Source organism: Onychomys torridus, chromosome 11, assembly GCF_903995425.1.
Source record: "Onychomys torridus chromosome 11, mOncTor1.1, whole genome shotgun sequence".
Classification (NCBI taxonomy): domain Eukaryota; kingdom Metazoa; phylum Chordata; class Mammalia; order Rodentia; family Cricetidae; genus Onychomys; species Onychomys torridus.
Genome location: NC_050453.1, coordinates 12195721 through 12222126, shown reverse-complemented (window position 1 = coordinate 12222126; position 26406 = coordinate 12195721). Strand labels below are relative to the sequence as shown.

Sequence of the window (26406 nt, the reverse complement as noted above, 5' to 3'; positions counted from 1 at the left end):
TTTCTTCTCTGTTTATTTGGATGTAGCAGGAGCTCTAAAGAGGGCCCAGTTGTTCATCTTGTCCGGTGTGATGCCTAGGGCTTTTAGATGCTTGAGAAATGACTGGGATGAGAGTGTGAGCCCTGAGCAGGACTGTGATAAGAGCTTGTGAGGGATCCTGTGCCCTGACTTGAGTTCGGTGCCTCAGATACACTGTGCAGACTCTGTTGGGCCCTGCAGTGTAGATTTACTGAGCTTGTGGGCATCTCAGAGAGCACAGGATGCTCTTCATTGACCTCAGTGTTCTTCATCAGCTTCGTGTTATATTCACTCTCCTGTCTTGTAAAGAACGAAATGCCACCTATTAATAGCGAGTCTTCTAAAAAGAGGAAACTGGTCTCTTATTATGGGATATTTTGGCCAGTAATATGCTCACCTGCTTTGCACCACTGGCATGGGTGGTGGAGCACACTGAAATAAGAAAGGAGTGCTTCAGTGATCGCTGGGGAGCCCTCTGCTCAGCTGTTCCCAGAGTTTGCCTTTGTTTGTGTTTGTATGACGTGCAGTGAGATCCTGAGGCTCACACCCATGTGCATCCCTTGTGGAATGAGAATTGTTATGTTTCTTAGAATTACTATGAGTAGGAAAGGGTTGGTTTTATGAGAAAAGGGGGATTAATGAGAACAGAGCTGAAAAATGCCATTTCTAATCACGCTGCTGATGGGACAGAAATGGGTTTGTCTAGTTACTTGTCACTTAGGTCAAGCCGTGACCTCTGGTGGCCTTCTGTGTGAAATGCACATTGTAAGCATGGCTCTTTTCCTTATTTGCTAACAGGATTGTAAATACCAAGTGAACATCTCCTGGAGGGCTCTATGAGTTCTCAAGTATTCTAGAAGTATGAGGTGTGGCTCTCCTTGAGAATGGGCCCCTTTCTTCTGTTGGGGTCGGTTCTGGCACTGAGCTAAGTTTGCTTCTTGCTCTGGCCATCATTACATCCCCATATTCCATCTTGGTCACCTTCTGCTTTGTCTTAGAATGGCTGTGACAGCTGTCCTTCCTCCCGTGCTGTGTGAAAAGCAAGGCAAGCCCTTTTCTCTTTGGAGGGACCTTTCCTCACAGTTAGCAACCCAATACCCTACTACTTAAGCTCTCACCAAGTTTATGCAGTTGTTGGTGTTAGGATAGGGTAAAATTCTTTCCAATTTCCTACATAGGTAAAAGCAGACATCTCACCGTATTTAACTTCTTCTGTAAAGCAGTATGGCATGTTTCTGAATACAAATTAGTGCCTTATTTCCAGATACTTAGGAGGCTGGGGTAGGAGGATCATTTGAACCTAGGAATTATATGCAAGCCTGGACAACACAGCTAGATCCTGTCTCAAAAGAAACACCACAAATTACCTTAGTAGAACTACAGGCCCTATATAGCCCCCATCACTAGCATGCTGTCTTCTAGGATGGTAGGTGGGTATTGTAGTTATGGTGTATAACCTAGCATTTTCTTAGGAAAGAGAGATGACTGTCAGCTGAGGATATAATAAAATTAATTTTTCATATGATTTGGAATTGTTTTGTTTAATATAAGTAATTACAGGTAGGCCTGGTGGTACAGGCCAGTAATCCCAGTTACTTGGGAGGTTGAGATAGGAGAATTGCAAGGTTAAAGCCTGCCTGGGTTACACAGTAACTTCAAGGCCAGCCTGGATAGGTAACTCAGTGAGACCCTTTCTTAATTTTATTTATTTATTTATTTTTGAGACCCTGTCTTAAAATAAAAAGTTAAAAAAGAGGCCTGTAGCAGGGGCTGAGGAGATGGCTCAGTGGTTACCAATGCTTGCTGTTCTCACAAAGGATCCAAATTTAGTTCTCAGCACCCATATTGGGTGGTGGATGACTGCCTGAACTCCAGCACTCTCTTCTGGCTTCTGCAGGCACCCAAAAATATGTGGTGTGTGCATACGCACGCAAGCATACATAAACCAAAATCCTTAAAATCAAAGTAAAAGATGCTGGAGTTAGGAAGCTCAGTGATAGAACATTTGCCTAACATGTGCAAGACCTTAGGTTCAGTCCCTAGAACTGCCTGCATTCATGGATGGACGGGTGGACAAACATCTCATCATATCCAGCTTACATTTTTCTTTTCAAAATTGACTTCTCTGAAACCCTTGACAAGTGTCATCTTTGCATTGTGAGACTGAAGGGCGTGTAGACTCTCAGGAGCACTAGGCACCTTGGTCAGAGTGTGATATCCGTCCATCCACTGCTTGCTAGAAGACCAGAAGGAACCGTGTTTGATCGTTTCTAATCTATAATGTGTTTATTCTAATCTTCCACATTCCCGCTTTCTACAGAAAACTGTCTTACTGAGAGACGCCACTGTAGCTGATTTAGAAGCTGGCATTGAGAGGGGAGCTGGGCTAGGGTAAATTAGCTTTTGGAAGGCTCCTTGATAAGTGGGTTTATGTAATATGGGACAGTGGAAAAGGAGCTGAAGTGTTTATGGGTGAGCTAAGCCTTGCAGGCAGTACTCGCTTTCGTTGGTGAAGCTTTTAGTAAGGATGCCTTTTACATGTGCATTTTAAAGGATGATTCTTCGTTTGTTTTATCCAGAAAGCTGAGAAAGAAGTGTTTTTGTTTCTTAAACAGGAAAAGTGTTTGTTTAGTGGAAGAACAGGGTTCTCAAGTAGTTACTTTTTACATTGTGACACAAATGAATCATTAGTGTTATAGGACTGAAGCAAAATTTAAAAGTATAGTATAGTATGTAGTATATATAGTATGAAGAAATATACTTAATTGATAAATGTTAAAACTTTTATTTTTATTTTTTAGGTTGTAGATATTTTCGGTATATTTTAAAACAAGATCATGGAACCTTGAAGAAGAAAATAAAGCGGATGAAGAAGTCTGTGAAAAAATATAGTATTGTAAACCCAGATGTCTGCACCTAGATTGTAAGTTGTTTTATGGCTCAATGGTTATTGAATGTGTTGGTTTGATATTTTAAGAGGGTTGTTTAAATTATTTTGTGCATGTTCCATGGTCCTCTGGAAGAGCTGAGCCATATCTCTAGCCACCCCCCTTTTTTATATTTTTTCATATTTCATTTTACTCACAGTAAGGGAAATGGTCTCACTGCCTTTGCTGTTTGTAAATGTTTATACCTATATTTTTCTTTTTTGTAACATTACATGTACTTTTTTTTGTCTTTTTCCGAATCTTTTTATTTATTTGTTATTTTATTTTTTTGGGTTTTCAAGACAGGGTTTCTCTGTATAGCTTTGCACCTTTCCTGGAACTCGCTTTGAAGACCAGGCTGGCTTCGAACTCACAGAGATCTGCCTGCCTCTGCCCCCTGAGTGCTGGGATTAAAGGCATGTGTCACCACTCTCCGGCTTCTTTTTTTTCCCCCCATTTTTCTTTATTAAGAAATTTTCTACTTGCTCTACATACCACCCACAGCTCCCCTCTCCTCCCTCCTCCCACCGCCCACATGCACATTTTTAAAGGATGATTCTTACACTTGATTTTAGCCAGAAAGCTGAGAAAGGAATGTTTTTGTTTTTTAAACAGAAACAGTGTTTGTTTAGTGGGAGAACATAGCTGTGGAGTAGTTCCTCTCTGCCGCTGGCCTGCCTTTGACTGATGTGTGCTTCATGAGTGCGTGTGCTGTGAGGTCCTAACTGATCCATGTCCCATTGGCCACCATGAAGAGAAGTATTAGAGATGAGACCTGTTGAGGAGGTGGAGAGGGGCCCAGGAAAGGGCTTCTTTCTCTGTCAGTTTTGAGCAGAGCGAGTGGAGCAAGTGAGGGACCTTTGACTCTGGAGGACATTTGGGTCAGAGTGATAGAGGCTGTGGTTTAACCTACAGGGGCCCGGTGATCTAGGATATGCTTTGGAACTCAGATGTTCCCTCTCCTTTTCTCTTGGGAATGAGAACATAGCAGTAGAATCTCTACCAGTGAAATAAGGTCCCACAGGTACAAGGTAAGCCCAGTGGGACAGCTTGACCCGAGGCCAATGACGTGTTCCAGGAACATTAATTAGCTGGGCTCTGTAGCGTATTGTGCTGATAAATGCTTCTTCAGAATGATCTTGGCTCTTGTGCAGTTATTGTTGAAGTGGCTGGTCTTCGGATTCCAGGAAGGCTTACTGGTGTTCAGGTGACAAACCACACGGTTCCCCATTGGCCTCCAGCCCTCCCAGTCCTAAGTCATGTGCAGTAACACTGGGCAGGTTAGACTTTGTCAGTGGTTATTATCTCAGTAGTATTTTGTACGCGGGGGAGGGGCATCTTAACAAATAACTTCATAATGGACAAATGCAACAAGTGGGTGTGTCATAGCATCACTTGTAAACCAAGTCGGAGTTTGCACATTAAAAGGACCAGCTTTCCTGAGAGCGGGTGGTTGGATTGCATGGTAGCAAGTGCCCAGACATACCCCAGAGTACAGGCCAAGATTAGCAGGACACCACTCCTGAAATCTTAAGTTAGGCTTTATGCATCCCCGAGTTTTCTGGGACTGGGAAAGGGAGGTGAGTGGCTGTGGTGCTTGGTTTCTACGCAAAACTTTACTCTCTTGTTCTGTTTTTGGTTTTTAAACAAGGTCTGCCTGTGTAGACATGGCTGGCCTTAAACTCACAATCCTCTGCCTCAGCTGTCACATGTGTATGCTCCAGTGTCTAGTTTTTCCTTCCTAGAGTTTCCTAGCACGTGTTCAGTTAGAGCACTGCGATTTAACGCCCATAGGAATTATTTTAGGTCTGCCAACCCTGAGGTCAGCACTGTGACTGATGCCAAGTTTTGTTAGGGGCCTGGAAACTCCCATTTCTGCAGACCAGCACACTTTTGTGTTATCCCTTCTGACCAGGAAGGGGAGGTTGGTCCTCAGAGATGAAGAACCTCTCCAGGGTCAGGCCTCAACCACGCAGACCCCACCTCTCTTCCCAGCCCCATGGGAAGCACTAAGCTGGGTAGCTAGGATCAGAAGAGAGAGGATTCACAGCCCTGAGGCCATTGGCTCAAGCAAACTAGGTCTGTTCTCTCTCCCAGGCTTTTGGAGACTCCCCTCTCTGTGTCCTAGGAGCCCCCATACTGCGTCTTACCAACTTACCACATTTAATTACTTTTGTATTCTTGCCTTTCTCATTAGTATGTTAGTGAGGCATAAACATCTTTATGTTCCCACCACCTAACAGTGTCTGGTTTGGTAAATAAGTGAGTTGAAGTAAATACAAATGTATGAAAGTGACTGAGGGTGGCCTTAGCAAGCCTGTACCAAGAGTAGGGTCTTGTGAAACTGTTGGGTTAGTGTCTTACTTCGTGTCCCATTGCTGTGAAGAGACAGCATGACCAAACAGCTTACAGAAGAACATATTTAATTAGGTGATTCAGAGAGTTAGTTCATAATCATCATGACAGGGACTATGGTGGCAGACAGGCAGGCATGGCATTGGAGCAGTAGCCTAGAGTGTACATCTGGTCCATAAACATGTGCCAGAGAGCCAGAAACCAAGAGAAACTGAGCCTGATGTGGGGCTTTGAAATCTCAAAGCCCACTCCCAGTGATATAACTCCTCCAGGAAGGTCACACTTCCTAATCCTTCCTAAACAGTCCATCAGCTGGGAAAAAAACATTCAAATAAAACAGCCTGTGGGGGCTGTTCTCATTCATACCACCACAGTTAGAATCCTGGGTTTTATTGTTTTGTTTTAGAGAGAAGGTTTCACTGGGTAGCTCTGGCTGGACTTGAACTTAGATCTGTCTGCCTCTGCTTCCCAAGTGCTGGGATTCAAGGAGTGTCCACCGCACCCAGCACTGGGTTTTTCATTTGGTAGTGTGTGGCTTGGCAAAGTTGCTAAGCATTCTCTTTTAAAATTGGCTTGCTTTCATTTAGTTTGTTGTCTAGGATAGTAGTTAATAGTGGGTCAAGTTAGCTGCTAAGTATCCATCATGATTGCATGAGGACCCTTTAAAGAACAGGAGCTAACAGAACTTTAAGTCTCTTTTGCTTTTTCCTAGAAACTTCTGAATGTATATCTTTGAGGTATACAGCTTGGTATCTTGGTACATGTACACACTGTAAAGTGATTACTATAATCAAGGTAATCTATTACCTCTGCGTAGTTACTGTATCTATCAGGATTCTCTAGAGGAGAAGAAGCCATGAATACGTAACACAAAGGGGATTTGCTGGTTAGATTGGCCAATGCAAACAGCACAACAGTGGTTGTCTGCACACTGAAGGAACTGGGAACCCTGTGCTAGCTGCTCAGTCCATGAGGCCAAATGCCTCAGCAGTCCTATTCCATTACTGAGGGCCTGGAGAAATTCTGGAGAGAGGTTGGTCTTCAGTGCCCTTTGGAAGCCAAAGAATCTGGGTTCCAACGTCAGTGGAGGGTCATTGCAGCACCATTGGTGGCAATAGGGTACATGCTAGCAATCGACTTCCCAGCAAGGGTGAAGGGGGCAGCAGAAGGCAGCAGTTTTCCCTCTCTGACCCCTGTACTCAGTCCACTGCTGGAGGCTGGAGCCCACTCTGGAAAGATTCTCCCCATGAGTGAGTCTTTCTAGGATGTACCATTAAGAACTGTCCAGATCCAATTAAGTTGACAACCAAGACATCATCATCATCATCATCTCCACAGTTAGTGGTGTGTATGTAAATGTGGTCAGAGGACTTAGCATTTCATGTCTTGACAGACTGCGGCTCAGTACATCATTGAATTGTGATCCCTGCTTTGGATTTCTAGCAGTTGTCCCTCTCACATAATTGCAAGAGCAGTATGCATTCATACTGAGCCATCATCTCTCTAGCCCCCAGAGTTACCTGTTTCAAATCACTGAAGAATATACACAAATCTTGTTTTTTCTTATTGACTTATCCATTAAAGGACATTTGGATTGTTTTTCCTTTTAACCGTTGTGAATACTGCTGCAGTGAACATAGGGATCATATATTTGTAGTCCTAACTCCCAGTTCCTGTTGATAGATGCCAACTCTACTTTGGAGTTTTGAAGAGCCTCCGTGTTGTTCAGTAATGAGCATGTTAGGCTGTAGCTGTAGTTTGGTGGGAGAGCATTGCCTATCATACATGAGGCCTGGGCTCAAGTACCACCACCACCACCACCACCACCATAACAACAACGACGATAATGTAATAAAAAAACAGTTCACATTGCCATCAGTAGTACACAGAGTTCCCTTTTCCATATCCAATGCTTGCTTTTCCCTCTTTGATAATCGCCCAACAGGTGTGAGACAGCGCCTCCTTGTCTTAATTTTCTTTTCTCTGATTACAACTGTGAGCATCATTCTGTGCACCTGGGGGTCATTTCAGTGTCTTCCCTTAAAAAGCATCTACTTAGGATTCTACTCGTTTTCATAATCAGGTTCCTTGCATTTTTATTACTCATTTGTCTTATATATCCTGACTGTTCCATATCAGATGATTGTATATGGATCTTCCCTCCAAAAACAACCCCAAAGTACCTTGGAGTCAGAAAGACCTGGTGGTCTTAAATCCCAGCACATCTAAACACTCCTCTAATGGTGCAGTCCCTGTGTTCTGGAACAGTGCGTAATGGGAGAATGGTAGCCATTGAGTGGGTGCTGTGGGGCCTGGTGTATGGATTTTCTTAGTAAGGGGTAATAGTATTGGTTATAACAGTTTAAAAAGAGATGATAGGCTGCTAAGTGAGAGTCCCCACAGAAGATGTGGAAAGTATAGATAGGAAGTTGGCCTTGAACTCTGGGAATAATGATTCATTCACAGCTCCCATCATGACTCTACCCTGAATTCACAGGTAACCTCCCCATCACTGTGGCCATGTTCAGTTAGTGTGCCTTCAAGAACAATTAAAAGTGATTGCTGAGTTTGGTAAATCATGCCGAGCTGTAATCAGAATACTGGATTTTATTGCCATTTGCCCTCTGGTGGGATTCTTATGTATCTCACTGAACCTCTGTGACTCTGCAGGCTTGTCTACGTGCTGGTAATGGGATGTATGCCTAACCACCTCCGAGAATTATTTTGAAGACTGGGAGATGAGGTGTGAAAAGATGCTTTATAGACTGATGCATGGTATGCACGCAGGAGCTGCTTTCCATCATCAGGTTCATCTGTTCATCTGCAGACTGCAAGAGGGGAGCGTGGCCTACAGCTGGACTGCAGGGAACAGGAGATGACCTCATTTGGAGATGTCTGCACATAAATAAACTAAGGTCATGATAGTGGGCCTGCATCCAAATGGCTTGTGCTCTCATATAAACAGACATGCACATGGGACAACGGCATCTACGCGTGAGGCAGCAGCTGGGGTGGCACAGCTCTGCTAAGCCCTAGCTACAGAAGATGGATGGAGAACCACCGCAGGCTGCTGTCTCAGCCCTCGGAAGGAACCAGCCCTGCCAGCACCTGCCATGACTTCAGGGCCGTCCGAGCTCAGAGGCACTAAGTCTTCTCTTGAGAACCTTTCAGTGTGTGTGCTTTGTCCAGCAGTCCAGGCAACCTAACACAGTAACTTACAAATGTGTTTTTCAAAGATGGGTGTTGAGCAGCCACAGCAGCACCGTGGCTAGGCTTCTCCTGGCCCTTGCCTCCACTAGCCCTGAGTTTAATGCAGCTTCAGTATCGGTTTCTGCACCCTGTTAAAGCAGGAAGAAGAGCCTCAACCAGTCATGTTCAGGATGACCTCATCCCCTCCTGGCTGCCTGTAAATGGAGTCTCACAGCCATTTTGTTGTCTGGCTGACAGACCCCTGCATGCTGGAATAAACAATGTTCTTGCTGATTGCATATGTGAGCGGTGGTCTTTGCTTTGTGGGGTGTTCTGTGGACCCTAACACCAACGTGATTTCAGCCCTGAGTTGGTTCTATCAGATAGGTCCAGACAGTTCTCCAGCTCCGTCTGCTTCTAATGGTTCAGCGGTGACGTGATCCCCAAGTTTACCTAACTCTGTTCTTTTCTGCCAGTGCTCTGTACCAACCCCCTTCAGTCTACGATGTTCAGATGTCTGGTGTCACCGTTCCTTCCTGCGAGTCCTCCATGGTGCTGCCTCCCTATTGGACATTGTTGTATGCTCTCCCCCATCTTAGTCAGGGTTCCTGTTGCTGTGAAGAGACACCATGACCACAGCAACTCTTACAAAGGGAAGCATTTAATTGTGACTAGTTTTTCAGTTCAGAGGTTTAGTCCATTATCATCATGGCAGGACATGGCAGCATGCAGGCAGACATGGTGCTGGAGAGGTAGCTGCTACGTGTTGATATGCAGGCAACAGGAAGTAGACTGAACTCTTGGAATAGCTTGAGTACAGGAGACCTCAAAGCCCACCCCCACAGTGACACTCTTCCTCCAACGAGGCCACACCCCCTTCAGGGCCACACCTCCTAACAGTGCCACTCCCTTTGGGCGCAGTTTCTTTGAAACCACCACACTCTCTCCTCCATCCTCCTATGTAGTCCAGGTTAGCCCCAAACTGCTGAGCCTCCTGCCTCAGCTTCCCAGGTATCTGCCACCACACTCAACTTCTCAGAGCGCATTGGAAACATCTGGCTTATTTATCAGTGTTCCTTTTCCTACATAGCACCTTACATACAGTAATAATTACTTAGTTGACACTGAGGATCTGTTGAAAAATGACATCGCATTGTGTGATTGTATCTGAAATGTGACATTAATCAGGAGTTTGTGTCAGGGTGCCCAGTGGACTGCTGATCTTGCCTTACTAATCTATGCAAGGGCACCTGCCTCAAACAGGAAAATCTCCATGAGGTAGGTGTGTGTGTGTGTGTGTGTGTGTGTGTGTGTGTGTGTGGCCAAAGGAAAAGGACCAAGACATAAATGCTAATAAAAGACCAAGAAATTGTCTCCAGGTTGGGAGATGCACACCCCCTCACCCAGGCCCAGGTGCTTTGGAGGTGACTGTGAGTTCACTGGTCGATGTTGGGCCAAGGGTTACTGCTCCCATGCAAGGCTTCCGTAGCAATGACAGGCACTGACCTTTGAGTAAACAGCCCTGTGGAAAGTGCACAGTCACAGAAGCCTGTGCCTTCAGAAGCAGAGGCCGTGCATTTGGCTCAGGGATGGTGTGTTTGCCTAGTGTGTATGAGAGCCTGGGTTCCAGCCTCAGCCCTGCCAGTGAGCCGACCAGTGAAAGCAAGGTGTAGTGTTGACAGTCACCCTGACCACCCACTTCTGACTTACCCTTGGTTTTATGGGTTTTGTTTGTATCTTAAATATTGTGGGACTTTTAAAATCCAGAGTCTTAGCTACCCCTAGGCTCATGGTCTTAATGTCCTCCTGGTAATGGCTCTCCTGTGGTCAGTGGGAAAGCTACTTGGGCTGTCCTCTTTAGAAGCACAGCAGGGCTGGGGGGGGGGGGGGAGTCATGGAAAGATTTCTGACAGTTCCAGTGGAATCACAGAAATGTTCGAAGGAGGCTCAGGTCAGGTACTAAATATCTGCGTGGACTCATGCCCTCTGGGTTTGGGGCTGTGCGAGTTTGGGGTTCCATATTCAGCCATTAACTAAAAGCCAGGTGGGTATAGTGGCACATGCCTTTAATCCCAGCACTCGGGAGGCATCACTGTAAATTTGAGGCCAGTGTGGTCTACATAGGGAGTTCCAGGCCAGCTGGGGCCATGTAGTAAGACCCCTGTCTTAAAAAGCCTATTGGGTAACAGAGACATATGAAGCAAAACAGTCTTAAATACTAATGAAATGTACACGGAAAAGAGTGCTTCTAAAGCAGCTGTAGGGCTGGTGTGGTGGCTTAGCAGGTGAATGTGCCTGCTGCCAAGCCCAACAACCTGAGTTCGATCCCTGGGTCCCACATAATAGAAGGAGAGCATGTACTCCTGAAAGTTGTCCTCTGACTTCCACATGTACCATGGCTTGCCCTCCCACCCTCCACACACACGATGGATTATATAAAATCAGAGCAGCCATAGATGTGGCTAAAATAAAGGAAGTCGGGTGTTCTGGGCTTCCTGGTCTTTGTGGTTCTCTGGGACACGGTGATCTACTCATGAAAAGTTTGTATGTTGAAACCCATCACTGTGTTAGTGTTAAGAGCCAGGCTTTGGGCTGAAGAGTAAGCCAGCTTTTCCGTTACCGTGAAAGTGTCCAGGATAATCAGAGGGAAGGCTTGTTTGAACCCATAGTTTGGGAGTTTCAGCCCATGGTCCCGCATCCATCGTACTTGGGTCTGGGATGCGGCCTCTCACAACCGTGGGGAATGTGGTAGAGTGGAGCTGCTCACCTCATGCAGCTGGAAAACAGCAAAGGACAAGGTGGGGTCTCATACTGCCAAGGACACCCCCTCTGCACCTGATTTCTTTCTGTGAGGCTCTGTCTCTGGACGTTCCAGCACATTCCAATGGTTCCACAAGCTGGTGGGGGGGGGGGGGGGGCAAGTTTTCAGTGTATGCATTTTAGAGAATATTTGATGCCTAAACTATAGCAGCTAAGGGGTACAGGTCAGTTGTAGGGTGTGCTCAGCATATGTGAGACCCTGTGTTTAATTTCCATGTACCCCCTTGACCTGCTAGGAGGCGATTGGGGTGCCTGGAAGGGGGCTTCAGAGGGTGGGTTTGTCCTGTCTCTTACTATGAGGATATAAAGATTCCTCACTGGACACCAGACTTGCTGGCTCCTTGATTTTGAGTTTTCCAGTCTCTTAAACAGAAAAATGTATACTATTTATAAGCTAATCAGTCTATGGTATTTTTATGTACTTTTGAGATAGGGTGTCATATAGCCCAGGCTGGCCTCAAACTTGATTTGTAGCCAAGAGTGACCTTGTACCCTCGATCTTCCTGTCTCTACCTCCCAAGTATTAACCTGACAGTTGTACACAGCAAGGTCTGGTTTGTGAGGTGCTGGGAATCAAACCCAGGACCTTATGCATGCTAGGCAAACACTCTACCAACAAGCCACCTTCCAGTCTGTGCCATTTGTTGCAGCAGAGTAAAGTGACTGAGACTCCCTCCCTTGACTGCTTGTGTCTTTCTTGTTGGGGATGCAAGATGGATGACATTTCCTTCCAAGCTGTCTAAGCACACACCAGACATCCTTCCCTGACGTGTTCCCAGACCCACACCAGTTGTCCTCTGTGCCCTTCCACACTGCATGAACCTGGACACTTGCCTTGCACAGAGTCTGCCGTTGGGACTCTGTGATGTGTGATGTGCTGCTCAGCCTGCAGAGAAACCGTAAACAAGGTGGGAGTTTCCTGGCCCGCTCCCAGCATGGTGGGAATTCTGTGCAGCTTGAGGAATCACGGCCCCTAGGTCACTGGCACCATCACACCTTCTGGCTAAGCACCCATGAGCCCCAACCACTTGGCACTAGTATTGAGGCTTGCTCCAGCTTTTCTTTCAGACAGAACTGCCAGGTAAGGACACCTTTCACTCATATCACTTAGGTGTGTTGAGCCACCAGTCCAGAGAAAGGACTCCACCTCAGTGAACTTCGGGCAGGATGTGAGGGAGAGAAAAGGAAGAGAAATTGGGAGCGGGGGAGGGAACTTGGACAGACTGGCCAAGCCCAGGAAGGCGGCAGCAGAGAATCCCCAAGGCCCAAATGCTGGGAAAACATACTAGCCCACAGGCTGTTCCTGGTCATCCGGCTGCATGGCTGTCTCCTGGCATTTTCTACCTGGGCCTCTCATTCTTGGGCTGGGTGGGCCTTCTGCAGGGACACCCCCAGTGCTTGGATTATGGACCACCCTTCCGTCCTCCTCTCCACCTGGAGTTTTGCTCTGACTATGACTCCTTCGGCTGCTGTGATCAGCACAAGGACCACCGCATCGCTGCCCGGTACTGGGACATCATGAACTACTTTGACCTGAAGGGCCACGAATTGTGTGGAGGTTACATTAAAGACATACTTTGCCAGGTGGGTCTGAGTGTAATCCTGTGAGGAGGAGGAGAGAGAGCAAGTTTGGAAAAGTGCTTTCTGGCTTTAGGGTGCTGGGCTGAATGGCAGGTCCTGCTAGGACGTTCTTGCCAGGTGCCTCCCTGGAGAGCTGGAGGAGAGAGTGTTCACTGGTTCTCCGTACTCTTCCCTCTGGGGTTTTTCCCCAGACAGCAGAAGACTGGGAAGTATTCATGGAGTTCTCTGCCTATAGGGACCAGAGAGCTGGGCACAGCATTCCCGTGGCATTTATGGATCGTACAAGGGAGGGCGTGGTGGCACCTGCCAGGGTGGGTGCTTTGCAAAGGGGGCTTCTGCTGTGACAGTGGTGGGGCCAGGGCTTGGGCTACTGTCTGCAGAGCTCCTGAGCTGGATGGAGAGAGCCTCAAGTTGCTGGGAGGTGATGATGACTCAGAGTTTCTCTTCTCCAGGCTCACCAGCAGCCAAAATCCACACTTGGGAGGCATCACCGTAGGTGAGCTGAGATTGAAAACACGAAGGTGGGGTGGGGGTGGGGGTGGGGGAGGGTGTCAGGGAGAGCAGCTGCTGTTAACAAGGCAGCGCTCTAGTGATGGCACAGAAGTCCAGGCTGACCTTTGACCTGACGCCTTCCAGGGTATGTTAGGGCTGTTATATGGCTGGTCCAGCCTTCTTTTCAACCATGGCCACTGTTCCCAAGAATGCTGGCCTCCCCAGCTCTATGCATGGGCACAGACATCCCAGGCAGGAATCATAGTGCAGCTATGCCATTGGACAGCCGCCTGGTGGCATTGCCCTGGGGCTGTGTTCTCATGCCAGGGCACCATCCCTTAGCTGTTTCCTGGAGACTTGTCTCTGAGATGAGCATGTGGGGTGTGTGTGTGTGTGTGTGTGTGTGTGTGTGTGTGTGTGTGTGTGTACAGGTCTTGTAAGATTGGAACTCCCTGGTTCAGGTAGGTGGCTGGGCAGTGAGCTCCAGATAGCCTCTGTCTGTCTCTGCTCCAGAGCTGGGGTTACAGAGCCAGGTGCCAGGCTGGCATCCAAATGCAGGCCCTCGTGCAAGCAAGCCCTTCAGTAACCGAGCTGTCTCCTCAGCCCCAGACTTTGGGTTTTACAAATAGCAGGGAGACTTTATTTCTGTCCTCTGTTGAAGACCCCCCTCCCTTCTGTGTCCTCTCCAGCTGCTCCCTTGTTTCACTGAACTTGAAGAAGAATATAACCTTACTTGTGTCTATTCGTTAAAGTAGACAAGGCCATTTCCCCCTACCCCCACCTGAAAGTGATTCTTCAGGAATCAGGTTGGCTTCAGATATCAGGACCTCTTGATTACATCACACCAGAGTTTTGTACCAGCATCATGTCTGGCCCGTTTCTGCAATGGTTTTCTGAACTCCAGGAAGTATGAGCTCCGTGAGAAGTTGACTGTGCACTTTGCTTGCCTGCTTGTGGGCCTTGCACACGGGAGAGGTGCAATGGTGCACACACACAGCAGAGGCTCTTCTGGGCCTGAGTTTCTCCCCCTTGGAGAAACACTGCTTTGGTTCCTGATACGAGTCAAAACAACTTGGGCTCTAAATGGCTGCCTTAGCGTGCCAGGGTGATGGTTACATTTCTGCTGCCAGCTTCTGTTCCAGGGTATGTTACCATCTCTTCCCTTCTCCCTTTGCTTCGCTGTCCAAGAGGGGGCGGATGGGGTGGGCTGACCCTAGAGAGTGGGCCATTCTGCTCTGTGTGGCTCCTCTGACAAGCCGCCTGGATGAACAGACAGTCCTGGGGGGGAGATACTGTGTATCTCTGGGTTTCTTTGTTCCCCTCTCCCAGTGGCGAGGGCTTGCTCTCTAGTGTGCCATCAAGGGGGAGTAAGTGAGGACAGTGGAACTCTGTACACACGAGAAGTGCTGCTGTCCCTTGTAAAGGGACCAGTGAGTCCAGTCACACAGGCTGCTCAGCTTCCAGAGCTGCCAGTGATCTGGGAGTGTGGCCGACGGAGTCCCCTCTACCCTACTGCCCCACGTCTGTCCTTAGCTACTTTTCTGTTGCTGTGACCAAGGCGGCATATAGAAGAAAGCGTTGGATTTGGCTTCTGAATCCATGATGGCAGAGCAAAGGGCACACTAAGGGCTTGTGTCAGGGGCCCATTGGAGAGCCCTCTCCAAGGTCACCTCCAGGGTAATGCAAGAAAATCACGAAGGTGGCGAGGGCTAGACCTTTTCTATCTGAGGGTATTTCTAAATAAGCAAACACACTTGCTTTCTGATGTTAACTTTCTCTTTTACTTCATCTGAAGAATGGTCTCTGACTTTGTCTCCACACAGCCACATATCTCCACACTGCTGCACACAGCTACGTATCTGTACATACATACATCTTTTCACATGGCTGCACGTCTTTCTTTTACATACATTTCTCTTCTGCATCTCTCTTCTGTACAGCTTCATCTTCCTTGTCTCCACAGTCACAGCTGAGCATCTCATTTACACAGCACTTTTGTTTGTTTGTTTTGTTTTGTTTAGATTAGCCTGTCTTTTTGTTTTGTTTTCTTTTTCGAGGGTTTCTCTGTGTAGCTTTGTGCCTTTCCTGGAACTCACTCTGTAGACCAGGCTGGCCCCGAACTCACAGAGATCTGCCTGCCTCTGCCTCCTGAGTGCTGGGATTAAAGGCGTGCGCCACCACTGCCGCTCGGCTCAGCACACAGCACTTTCCACAGTTCCTGGGCACAGCTCCTCCTCTGCGTAGCAGCAGCTCTTCCACACAGCCCTCTCTCTCTTACACACACACACACACACACTCACCTCACACACACTCACCTCTCACACACACACACACTCACTCACACACACTTGCACACACGCGCGCACACACACACACACTCACACACTCACTCACACACACACTCACACACACATCCTATATTATTCACTCACTCTTTACTCCCTTTCACCCATTCACCCCCTCATACTTCTCTCATGCTTTTTCTTCTTCATCTCTCACTTGATCTTGGCCGCAACCATGGGGCAGAGGAAGAGCACTGGAAACCCCAAAGTCCACCCCGAGTGATGCACCTCCTTAAAGGACACAGTCCTTCCCAAGCAGTCCCACCAACTGGGGACCAAATAGTCACATATATGGGCCAATAGGGGCCAGTGTCATTCAAACCACTCAGCTGTCATTTTTACTTTCCAAGTCTCCATTGCCTCTGTCTGTTATCACTACAGAATTCTGTTGTCTCCTGAAATTGCTATAGCCTAGGTCCTAGACTCCAGGAGGTCAACCAGCAGGTACTCCCTTGGACATTTAATCCTTACACACTTATGTATAGGGCAGTCTCATTACTGAAATTCCCAGCATAGTGCCTTGCCCATGCCAAACACAAATATTTAGTACATGAAGAAATGACTGGACATCTTAATCTCTCGGGAAGATTTTTGGTTATATAAGTTTGAATTGTTAAATATTTAAACACAAAGGAACACAGACTGGAATCCTAGCACTAGGTGTCTGGGTTTAATAGACACGGAACTTGTGTCATGGTGCTTCATCTTGAGAAAAGGAACAGTTGAAAAATGTCTCTAAAAACTATTCTTCTGGGGCTGGAGAGATGGCTCAGAGGTTAAGAGCACTGGCTGCTCTTTTGGAAGACTAGGGTTTGGTTCCCTGCATCCCACACCCATCTGTATCTCTAGTTCCAGGGGATCTGATGCCCTCTTTTGGCCCCTGCAGATGCCTGCACACACAGTGCACATAAACTCGTACAGGCATCCACATATATACATAAATGAAGACAAATCTTTAAAAGATATCCATCCGTCACGTAATATAACCTTAAGTGTCAAGAACTAGGCTATTGAGAGCTGTGGTGAGCTGTACAAGATCTAACAGCATATTGTGGAGTGGGGAGGGGCTCATAGGGCTCATAGGCCCTAGTTAGTGGATGGTCAGAGAGTGAGAAACATTTTCCTCAGTGGTATAACCACAAACAAGATGCCTTGTTCTAGTAACCAAACTGTCACCCATTCCCCTGTAAACACACACACAGACACACACAGACACACACACAGACACACACACAGTAGATGGAATGCTCTTTGGGAAGAAGATCAGTGAGGATGGGAAGGGGACAGGAGAGGTGATGTGGTGAATTATGATCAAAATATGACATAAAAATGTCATGAAACCCATTATTGTGTACAACTTAACATTTGCTAATAAACATTTTTAAAAAAGAACTAAGATACTGAAATGCTAGACGCAGTGTAGTGAATGTGTGAGGTTTCTCTCCGGGTGCATTAACTCTACCAGAAATTGGGGTCCCAGAGAAACGATTAACAGCAATTTGTATGCAAACCTCCAGAATGCCGATACCCTACCAGACCATTTCTCCTTCTTTTGCTTGTTCGAAGTGTGATGGCGCCTCCTGTTCTTTCTCCAGGAGTGCTCTCCTTACGCAGCCCACCTCTACGATGCCGAGAACCCTCAGACTCCCCTCCGGAACCTCCCGGGCCTCTGCTCTGACTACTGCTCTGCCTTCCATCACAACTGTCGCGCTGCCATCTCCCTGCTAACCAGTGACCGCAGCCTCCGGGAGACCCATGAAAAAGATGGCGCTCGCTTCTGCCACCTCCTCAACCTTCCCGACGAGGACTACTGCTTCCCCAATGTCCTGAGGAACAGTCAGCTGAACCGCAACCTGGGAGTGGTGGCTGAGGACCAGCAGGGCTGCCTGCAGCTCTGCCTGGCCGAGGTGGCCAATGGGCTGAGGAACCCGGTGGCCATGGTACATGCTGGCGACCACACCCATCGCTTCTTTGTTGCTGAGCAGGTAGGCGTGGTGTGGGTCTACCTCCCTGATGGGAGTCGCCTGGAACAGCCCTTCCTGGATCTCAAGAGCATGGTGCTGACCACACCGTGGATTGGGGATGAGAGAGGATTCTTGGGACTGGCTTTTCATCCCAGATTCCGCCGCAACCGCAAGTTCTACATTTATTATTCATGTCTGGGCAAGAGGAAGGTGGAGAAGATCCGGATAAGTGAGATGAAGGTTTCTCTGTCTGACCCTAACAAAGCGGACCCCAAATCAGAGAGGTGAAATAATCTCATGAGAACCTGGAACTGTGCTCCCGAATGATGCCCGTCCATTCTTGGGGCGATAGAGGAGGAATAGGCCTGGGCTTTTTGAGTGCTAGCCTAAAATCTTAAGAAAACAGGCTGGACAGTTGGCTCAGGGGCTAAGAGCAGTTGTTGCTCTTGCGGAGGACCTGAGTTCAATCCCCAACACCCACACAACCATCTGTAATTCCAGTTCTGAGGGATACGACTGCCCTCTCCTGGCATCTGCTGGAACTGCATACAGGAGAAAAAAACCCCATACTTGCAGGAAAAAAGTAGTACACATGAAAACATGTTGAGCAAAGAGTCACTACTGATGATGAGGACAACCTGGGTAACTCTAGAGTAAAGCATCCTTATGAGGTATAGCCCTTGCTTAAATATCCCAGTTAGAGTCAGGCTTAACTTGTGTTTACAAAGAAGCCAGGCCTGGCAGCCAGAAGGAGTTCTAAAGTGATGATAGATCATATATCAAACACAACAGTAGCCTCTAATTGATTGTGTGGCCACGAGAAATCAAACCCTTTACCTTTCGTGTGGGCTTTCTCACTCCCAGGGGAGCTATGACACAGGGCCATAAAGCTATTGATGCATGGTTAGATGGTGCTGTGGTTTTCCTTTGCTGCTGTGACAGGTCCCATGACTAACAACTTAGGGGAGGGAAGGATTTATTTGACTTACACTGCCAGGCCACAGGCCCCCTCTGAGGAAAGGCAGAGCAGGACCTCAAGCAGGGACTCCAAAGTAGGCCTGCTTGCTACTCCATACAGCATTACCTCCAACTGAGGAAATCATTACACTGTCAATAAAGACAGCAGGAACCATGGAGGATGCTGCTTGGTAGCTGGCGTATACTCAGCAAGCTGCTTCTTCTTCTTGTTTTTTTTTTTTTTGTGGTTTTTCGAGATAGGGTTTCTTTGTGTAGCTTTGCGCCTTTCCTGGAACTCACTTGGTAGCCCAGGCTAGCCTTGAACTCACAGAGATCCGCCTGCCTCTGCCTCCTGAGTGCTGGGATTAAAGGCCTGCACCACCACCGCCCAGCAGCAAGCTTCTTTATACAGCCCAGGACCACCTGCCTGAGGATGGTGTGTCCACAGTGGGCTGTGCTCTCCCACGCGCATTAACAATCTAGAGAGTCCCCTGTAGACACGCCCACAAGGCAATCCAAGGAGGCAGTCCCTCCACTGAGACTCTCCACTCAGATGACTCTAACCATACCATGTTGCTCACCAGGACAGATGAGACACCAGTTCTAGCGGGCTCCGCCCTCACCTTTGTCTCTCCATCACCGTCCTTCTCCCATTCCCTCCCCTTCCTGCCCCGGCTCTTTTCCCATCGTAGACAGAATGACCTGCTCCATCTGCCTCTCTAAGCAAGGGATGGGGAGTTCTGCTGGGGTAGAAAGTGAACTCCCGAGAGGGGTGGCTGTTTCCTGGCTGTGTCTCAGCTTTCGAGGTCATGGTGTGAAACAGGAAAGGTACAGAAGCCTGGGGAGGCAGCTCAGTGGCAGACTGCTTGCCTGGCCTGTGCAAAGGCACTGGGTTCAATGTCTAGTACTGAAAAAAAAAATTTTAAAGATTCACATAGGAATTACACCAGGAAACATGGGGCCCCTCAGGGACCCAGTCCACCTACATTGTGGTCCTTGGAGACTGAAGCCAGGCTTGGCTAACTTTGCAGACCTTGGTGGCTTGGGCCAGCCAACTTCTGGGTGTCTCGAGAGCATGTAGCTTCAGCCTTGCCAAAGCCTAATGTATCGTTTCTTTTTCTCTTCCAGGGTCATCTTGGAGATAGATGAGCCAGCCTCAAACCACAATGGGGGACAGCTTCTCTTTGGCCTGGATGGCTGTCTGTACATATTCACTGGGGATGGGGGGCAGGCTGGAGATCCCTTTGGCAAGTTTGGAAATGCTCAGAACAAGTAAGCTGGATGGAGGCTGTGCCCCTGTTTCTTTCGAGTGTACCTCTGGTTCAATGTTCTTTCTGCCAGAGTCAAATTTAGAAGATCTAATCCCTTTCTCTAGGAGGAGCCGGTGGGAGGAGCTGATGGGAGGAGTCCGTGACAGGACCCTTCGGCTTTCTGTAAATACTATAAATGCTTAATGTAGCCAGGTGTGGTGGCGCACACAGCACTTGGTAGGCAGAGGCAGGTGGATCTCTGTGAGTCTGAGGCCAGCCTGGTTTACACAATGAGTTCTAGGACAACCAGAGCTACAGAGCAAGACCCTGTCTCAGTAGATAGATAAATACATAAATGATTAATATAACAACCACAGTGCTGTGTAGAAAAGAATTTAAAAATTAAATGTATGTTATCAGGATGCTCTATGACAACAACCATCTAATCCAGCTTAAGAGTAGTATTGAGCAGTGTGTCCCAGTCTCTGTACTAGGTCCCGAGACACATGAGAAGCCAGTTAATAAGAGCTGATATATACCGAGTGCCCAGTATGTTGACAGTGACTGCTTCAGTCAGACTGTATATTATATTTGAGAACATGACTTGCTTCAAGGGCAAGAAAAATGTCATCTGTTTTCATTGTTATGACATCAGTGCCAGGCCTCCTGTAAATATGTGTGAAAAACTCCCATGAAGGGATTTTGGTTTGCATTTTACAGCCACGGAAAAAGAAGAAGCACAGTAGGTAAATGACGGACCCTGGGACTGGGACACTGGTGTCAGAGCCCATCGGTGCCATTCTGCCCTTTGCGCTCAGGAAGCACTTCCTCCCACTGTTTGTAGGAGTGAAATATTAACGTTAATCACACTAAGCTAGTGTCTGCTGAATGCAGTCATTCAGGGATTTCACCAAGAACCATGTGCACAATAGCTCATTAAAAAGTATTACATCAGCAATGCCACACAGTGTTACTTACCTACGCGATAGGAGAGTATGGGCCAGCAGTCAAACTCATTGGAAGAGCCTCTCAGTAAATAAACAAACAAATAAACAAACAAACAAATAAATAAATAAATAAAGTCTATTCTCTTTCTATCTGTGGAAAATGAAAACCATTATTTATTTTCAAATTTATAATATTAGACCAAATTGGAAAGCACCTATCATTAAGATAGAAAACAAAAGCTGCCGTTTACTTAGGGTCACATGGTGCAGGATGGTGTCATGTTCTCTAGTAGATATCCTTGAGCCAGAGGTGAGGAACTCTTAAACATCTTGTATAGATTTAAAAGAACCAAGTAGGTCACTTTCCCCTGGATTTCCAGCTCTCCTGCCACCAGCTCTCAGCCTGTCCTGCACCCACCCCACCCCCAACACCTCTTCTCTCCTCAGGTCCTTTGCAGTTCTTACTGGTGTCCTTGCTCACCCATGCCCCTTTCTCCGATTTTCGACTTTCAGAAGTTCCCTGCTGGGGAAAGTGTTGAGGATTGACGTGAACGGGGCAGGCACGGATGGCCGCCGGTACCGAGTGCCCTTGGACAATCCCTTTGTTTCTGAGCCGGGTGCCCACCCTGCCGTCTACGCCTACGGGGTCAGAAACATGTGGCGCTGTGCCGTGGACCGAGGGGACCCCGTTACCCGCCAGGGCCGAGGGCGGATGTTCTGTGGGGATGTGGGTCAGAACAAGTTTGAAGAAGTTGACCTCATTATTAAAGGCGGGAACTATGGCTGGAGGGCGAAGGAAGGATTTGAATGTTATGATAAGAAACTTTGTCGTAATGCTTCCTTGGGTAAGTAAGAGGGCAGCTGGGCTTTTGAATGAGTTGACTAGGTTGGCAGTACCTGGAAGGTTGTCTCCAGTGGTACCTCTGCTGTCCCTGACACACTGTGTCCATGCTTTTTGAAAGTCCATCTCTGCTGGATGTGGTAGTACTTGCCTAGAATCCCAGTGCTAGAGGCAGAGGCTGGAGGATTGTGACTTCAGGGCCAACTTGGGCTATATAGGGAGTTCAAGGCCAGCTGGACACCCTGCATGGTGTGGGGAGTAGCTCCCTAATGTTGGCGGATCTGGTATTTTCCTATATCGTTCTCTCTCTATGGGGCTGCCATACAAACACAGAGTTTTGTTTTTTTTTGTTGTTGTTGTTTTTGTTTTTCTGGAGCTGAGGATCGAACCCAGGGCCTTGTGCTTGCTAGGCAAGCACTCTACCACTGAGCTAAATCCCCAACCCCAAACACAGAGTTTTGAATGACTACTGTGTGGCTTGTTTTTGTTTCTGCTTCTTGAGACAGGGTCTGAATAAGCCTGAACCGACCCTGACCCTGAGTCCCTGATCCTCCAGCCTCAGCTTCCTGAGTACCAGGGATGCCCAGCCTTTTCGTTCTCACGGAACTCCTCTCTGTAGGAACTTCCATTGCTCGAACCACTGGGACACCGGCTCTGTTTTATGGAATGTTGACCAACTCTGGACTAGAAAATAAAGCCAGTTGATATTGATTTGGGGCCAGTGGGAAGGCTCAGCAGGTAAAGGTGCTTGATGCCAAACTTGGTGACCTGAGTTGATCCTGGGACCCACGTGATAAAAGATTTGAACCAGCCCCTGAAAGCTGTCCTCACGACAAGTGCTCACACCCATAAGTGCAAAACATTTTTTAAAAAGATGCATTCATATGGTGTGTGCCAGGCATAATGCGCGTACATTTTTTTGGGTGAGCTGGGGTACAGGAACTAACTGTACTTTAAAGAAGTGCCTTGATGGCTTTTCGGCATACCATTTTAAGGACCACTGGTAGAGCTCACTTGGTGGCTGTATGAACTAGGAACAGTCTCCCAGTTGGGACATCCCCAAAAATGGTATTCCATACACACAAGGAAGAGAGCAGCCCCTCAAAATCAACAATCAAGGGGTATTTAGGCGCTCCACCCCTTCCAAGTTGAAGACTGACTAGCACCTCTCCCTCTCCCTCTCTTCCTCCTTTTGAGGTAGGGTCTCACCTAACCCAGGCTGGCTTTGTGCTTATTGAGCCTTCCACCTCCACCCATGTCTTAAGACTTCCCATATGCTAACACCCAAGGACCTGGCCTGAGGGTCTAAGCGGGGAACCAGGTGTCAGGGAAGCTAGAACGCTGTGTTGAGAAAAAAACAAACTAAAAACAACCTAAAAACACTTGGTTCAGTTGTCTGTCTTACTAATGGCCAAAAGCTAACTCAGTCAGTTTCATTAAGAAGCCTGCTTTTGATTCCTTAGAACTCTCCACTCAGGCATGATATCTACTCTTTTTTTCTTGGTCCTGACAGATGACATTCTGCCCATCTATGCTTATGGCCATGAGGTGGGAAAGTCAGTCACTGGAGGGTATGTCTACCGTGGGTGTGAATCCCCCAATCTCAATGGCCTCTACATCTTCGGGGACTTCATGAGTGGGTAAGGAAGTATTTAGTTGTTTGTTTGTGACAAGGTATTGCTATTCCTGGCTGACCTGCAGCTCACTATGTAGAACAGAATGGCCTCAAACCCATGGTGATCCTCCTGCCTCTTAGAAGTGTACTTCACCATGCTCAGTTAAGACCCTGTGCTATAGTATTTAAGGATCCCTGATTCTTGGTGGGGAAATCATCTCTGGAGTGGAAATACGGATTCCTACACCATAAGGTTTTATTTTTCATCTAGTCGACTTATGGCTTTGCAGGAAGATAGGAAAACCAAGAAATGGAGGAAGCGAGACATCTGCCTCGGCAACGCAACTTGTGCCTTCCCTGGGTTGATCAGCACCTACAGCAAGTTCATCATCTCCTTTGCGGAAGACGAAGCTGGTAACCTGTTTGCGTCCTGCTGGGCTGTTCTTCCGTAACCACGGGCACCAGCTGCACGTTGGTTGTCATTTGAACAGTGACTACCATCACTTCTTCACAGCGATCCTTGAGCTGAGTTAGATGACAAGCTGGGTAATTAGTAACCTCAGTGGCAGGTGACACAGTGACATTTTCAGTGTCACCAGGGAGGAAACGGGTTGACTGTTGATTGTCCCACACGCCACCCTGTTGTGGTAAAGAGCACACCTCCTTGTGAGGGACACCTCTGGGTCTGTGCTCTCATCTCTGACTTTGGAGAGGTTCGTGTAGTGCCCTTCTGCTGACTTTATTCTAAAACAAGGATGAGAATGTGGGCAAGGCCCAGAGGGTCAGATTACATGTGCAACCTGTTCTTCTCCTCTTGGATGGTCTAGGGGGAGATTTGTGTTCACTGATTGGCTTAGGGTCTTCCTGATTCTGCCAGAGTTTGTAAGGAAAGAGATCTGGATGTAAAAGGTGTATGGGGGTGGGTAGGCAGCAAGGTATACAGTCAGTTAACAGAGGTGGGAAGGTGCATCCTAAGGACATCATTATGATTGAAGCTAAGATATGTACTCATGTCTGTGGAACATGTATGCTCCTAAAAACATATAGCCAGAGAACTCATTTTTAATTTAAGCATTCCATTAGTTAATGTTTCATTTTGAAAGGTTAAAATTGAACATTTTAAAGAAATTCCACTTTGTTTACCTAAGTATGCACAGGATATTTTATCTAACCAAGCTTAAATGGCAAAAACATAGTAAGATGACATCTTAGGCTGGGGATGTAGCTCAGTTGCTAGCGTGCCTGAGGTCCTGGGTGCATTCCTGTAATACCAATATTTAGAAATAGAGGCAGGAGAATCAGAAATTCACGATGGCTAAATTCTTTGGCTACCGGGCAAGTCTGAGACTAATCTGGATATATGAAATCTTGTCTCACAACACAACACAACACACCACACACACACACACACACACACACACACACACACACATGTATGCACATGCATACACAGAAAGATAGACAGACACAGAAACACAGAGAGACACAGAGACAGAGACACAGAGACAGAGAGAGTACAAAAAAAGCAAAGACCAGTATCTGTGAATTATAGATACCTGAGATTCTCTATAGGTGTGAGGCCAGGGCTGTGAGAGTCCCCGAGATTAGCCTCTTTCCACGTGGGGCTTCAGGGTGGGCCACACAGAAACCTAGCTTGAGTAAGTAGTAAAGACATCCAGTTAGCTCCTTTTCCTTTCCTCCCATCTATCTGTAGATGGATACTTTGAGAAGAACATTCTGTATCAGAAGAGGGTATTTTTGGGAAATTCAGGATTTTTAAATAGAAGAAGTCTATATGAGTTACAAATTGGGAATCCAAATCCATAAAGAAGTAGAGAAACCACAGGCTGTCAGGAGTCTGCTCAGTGGAAAGAAGATGATGGATCTGTGCAAGCCATCCACCCTGGTGGGGCTTTTCTGCTAGAACCTCCCAAAAGGTAGATAGAGCTGCAACCCCAGAGGCTGGCCTGCCTGGAGGTGCTGAAACGCCTCTGAAACAGCACAGAACCCTGGCTTTGGAGGTTTGGTTTGTACAGCCTGCAGGCATCTGTCAGAAGGAGAAAACAGGCTGCTTTTGAAAGCAGTCAGACTCCTGGCAAACAAGGCTAGTGTCCCCGGCTGAATTCTGGGAAGTGGGTCTTGGCCAAGGCTTTGTCCCAGATCAGCCCTGAGGCCAGAGAAGCTGCCCCCAGGCAAGCTCCTTTCTCTTGTGCCTTACTTAGCCAAGCAAGCTCCACCCCATGGTCACTGTGTATTCTTCCCCACTGAGACTCTTTCAGATGGGAAGGTCACTGTCTCCTGCTCAGTTACAGCTTTCTGTTTCCTCAGTGGAACTAGACTCCTGCCTCCACTTCTGCCTCAGTTTACTCACGAGCTCTTCAGCCTGGCTTCCAGTGTAATGGAAGTGAGGCTGAGTGGCTAGCTGGCTCCTGGCTATCCAGGGGCCACTTTGCAAGCTGACCTAGGTAAGGGCTGGCCTAAGCAAGCACGCTAGCAGTGAGTCCCACTGCGTTAGAGCTATCTCTCTGCCTACAATAGAGGGGCTGGCAAGACACATCAGCTGATAACCTGAGTTCGAACCCAGGACCTGAGGAGAGAACTACAGATTCCTGCAAATTGTCCTCCTACCTCCACACACGTGCCGTGGTATACATGCCCCTCACATTCACAAAATTAACAAATAAATTGTAAAATAGATATTAAAAGGTTAGCTGGACACCACAGATAAAATTTGCCCTTTGTATTTACCGCCTAAAGATAGAACTGGAAATCTAGAGCATACTCATAACATATACATTACACAGGCTGTAGTCATGTAACGGGAACTCAAAGTAAGACAGCCCCACCCCCGACTTTGGAGTTTCTGTATGGTTGGAGGGTTCTTGAAAGAGAGTGGCCTGCATTCACACAAACTATTGGAAGACAGCTCCTTTATCTGATGATGTCTGAAGATGTTTGGCGTTTCTAGTCAGTAGAAATTGTAGGATGTGTTCCCATTCCTTGGACCCCTTCTCAGAACAGTTATAAACTATCTTATCAGTATGTGAAGCCATAGTGTCTTCAATACCTGCCACCCTGGGTAGCAGACTCGGCAAAGCCTTAGAGCCT

At 47.4% G+C, this 26406-nt stretch overlaps 2 protein-coding genes across 2 annotated transcripts in view; both read left to right on the top strand.

Moving 5' to 3' along the window:
* The window catches only part of Taf1a (TATA-box binding protein associated factor, RNA polymerase I subunit A), a 36568-nt gene extending 27793 nt beyond the window's left edge, over nt 1–8775 (top strand). The window contains exons 11-12 of the mRNA XM_036202823.1: nt 2820–2941; nt 7971–8775. Coding sequence (XP_036058716.1) covers nt 2820–2938 — 119 coding nt within the window. The 3' untranslated portion in view covers nt 2939–2941; nt 7971–8775. The remainder of the gene's footprint in view (nt 1–2819; nt 2942–7970) is intronic.
* Nucleotides 8776–12541: 3766 nt separating this feature from the next.
* Hhipl2 (HHIP like 2) overlaps nt 12542–26406 on the top strand; it is a 22361-nt gene continuing 8496 nt past the window's right edge. Inside the window, exons 1-6 of the mRNA XM_036202579.1 lie at nt 12542–12893; nt 17320–17972; nt 19774–19917; nt 21356–21687; nt 23197–23323; nt 23570–23712. Of these exons, the coding sequence (XP_036058472.1) occupies nt 12579–12893; nt 17320–17972; nt 19774–19917; nt 21356–21687; nt 23197–23323; nt 23570–23712 (1714 nt within the window). The 5' untranslated portion in view covers nt 12542–12578. The remainder of the gene's footprint in view (nt 12894–17319; nt 17973–19773; nt 19918–21355; nt 21688–23196; nt 23324–23569; nt 23713–26406) is intronic.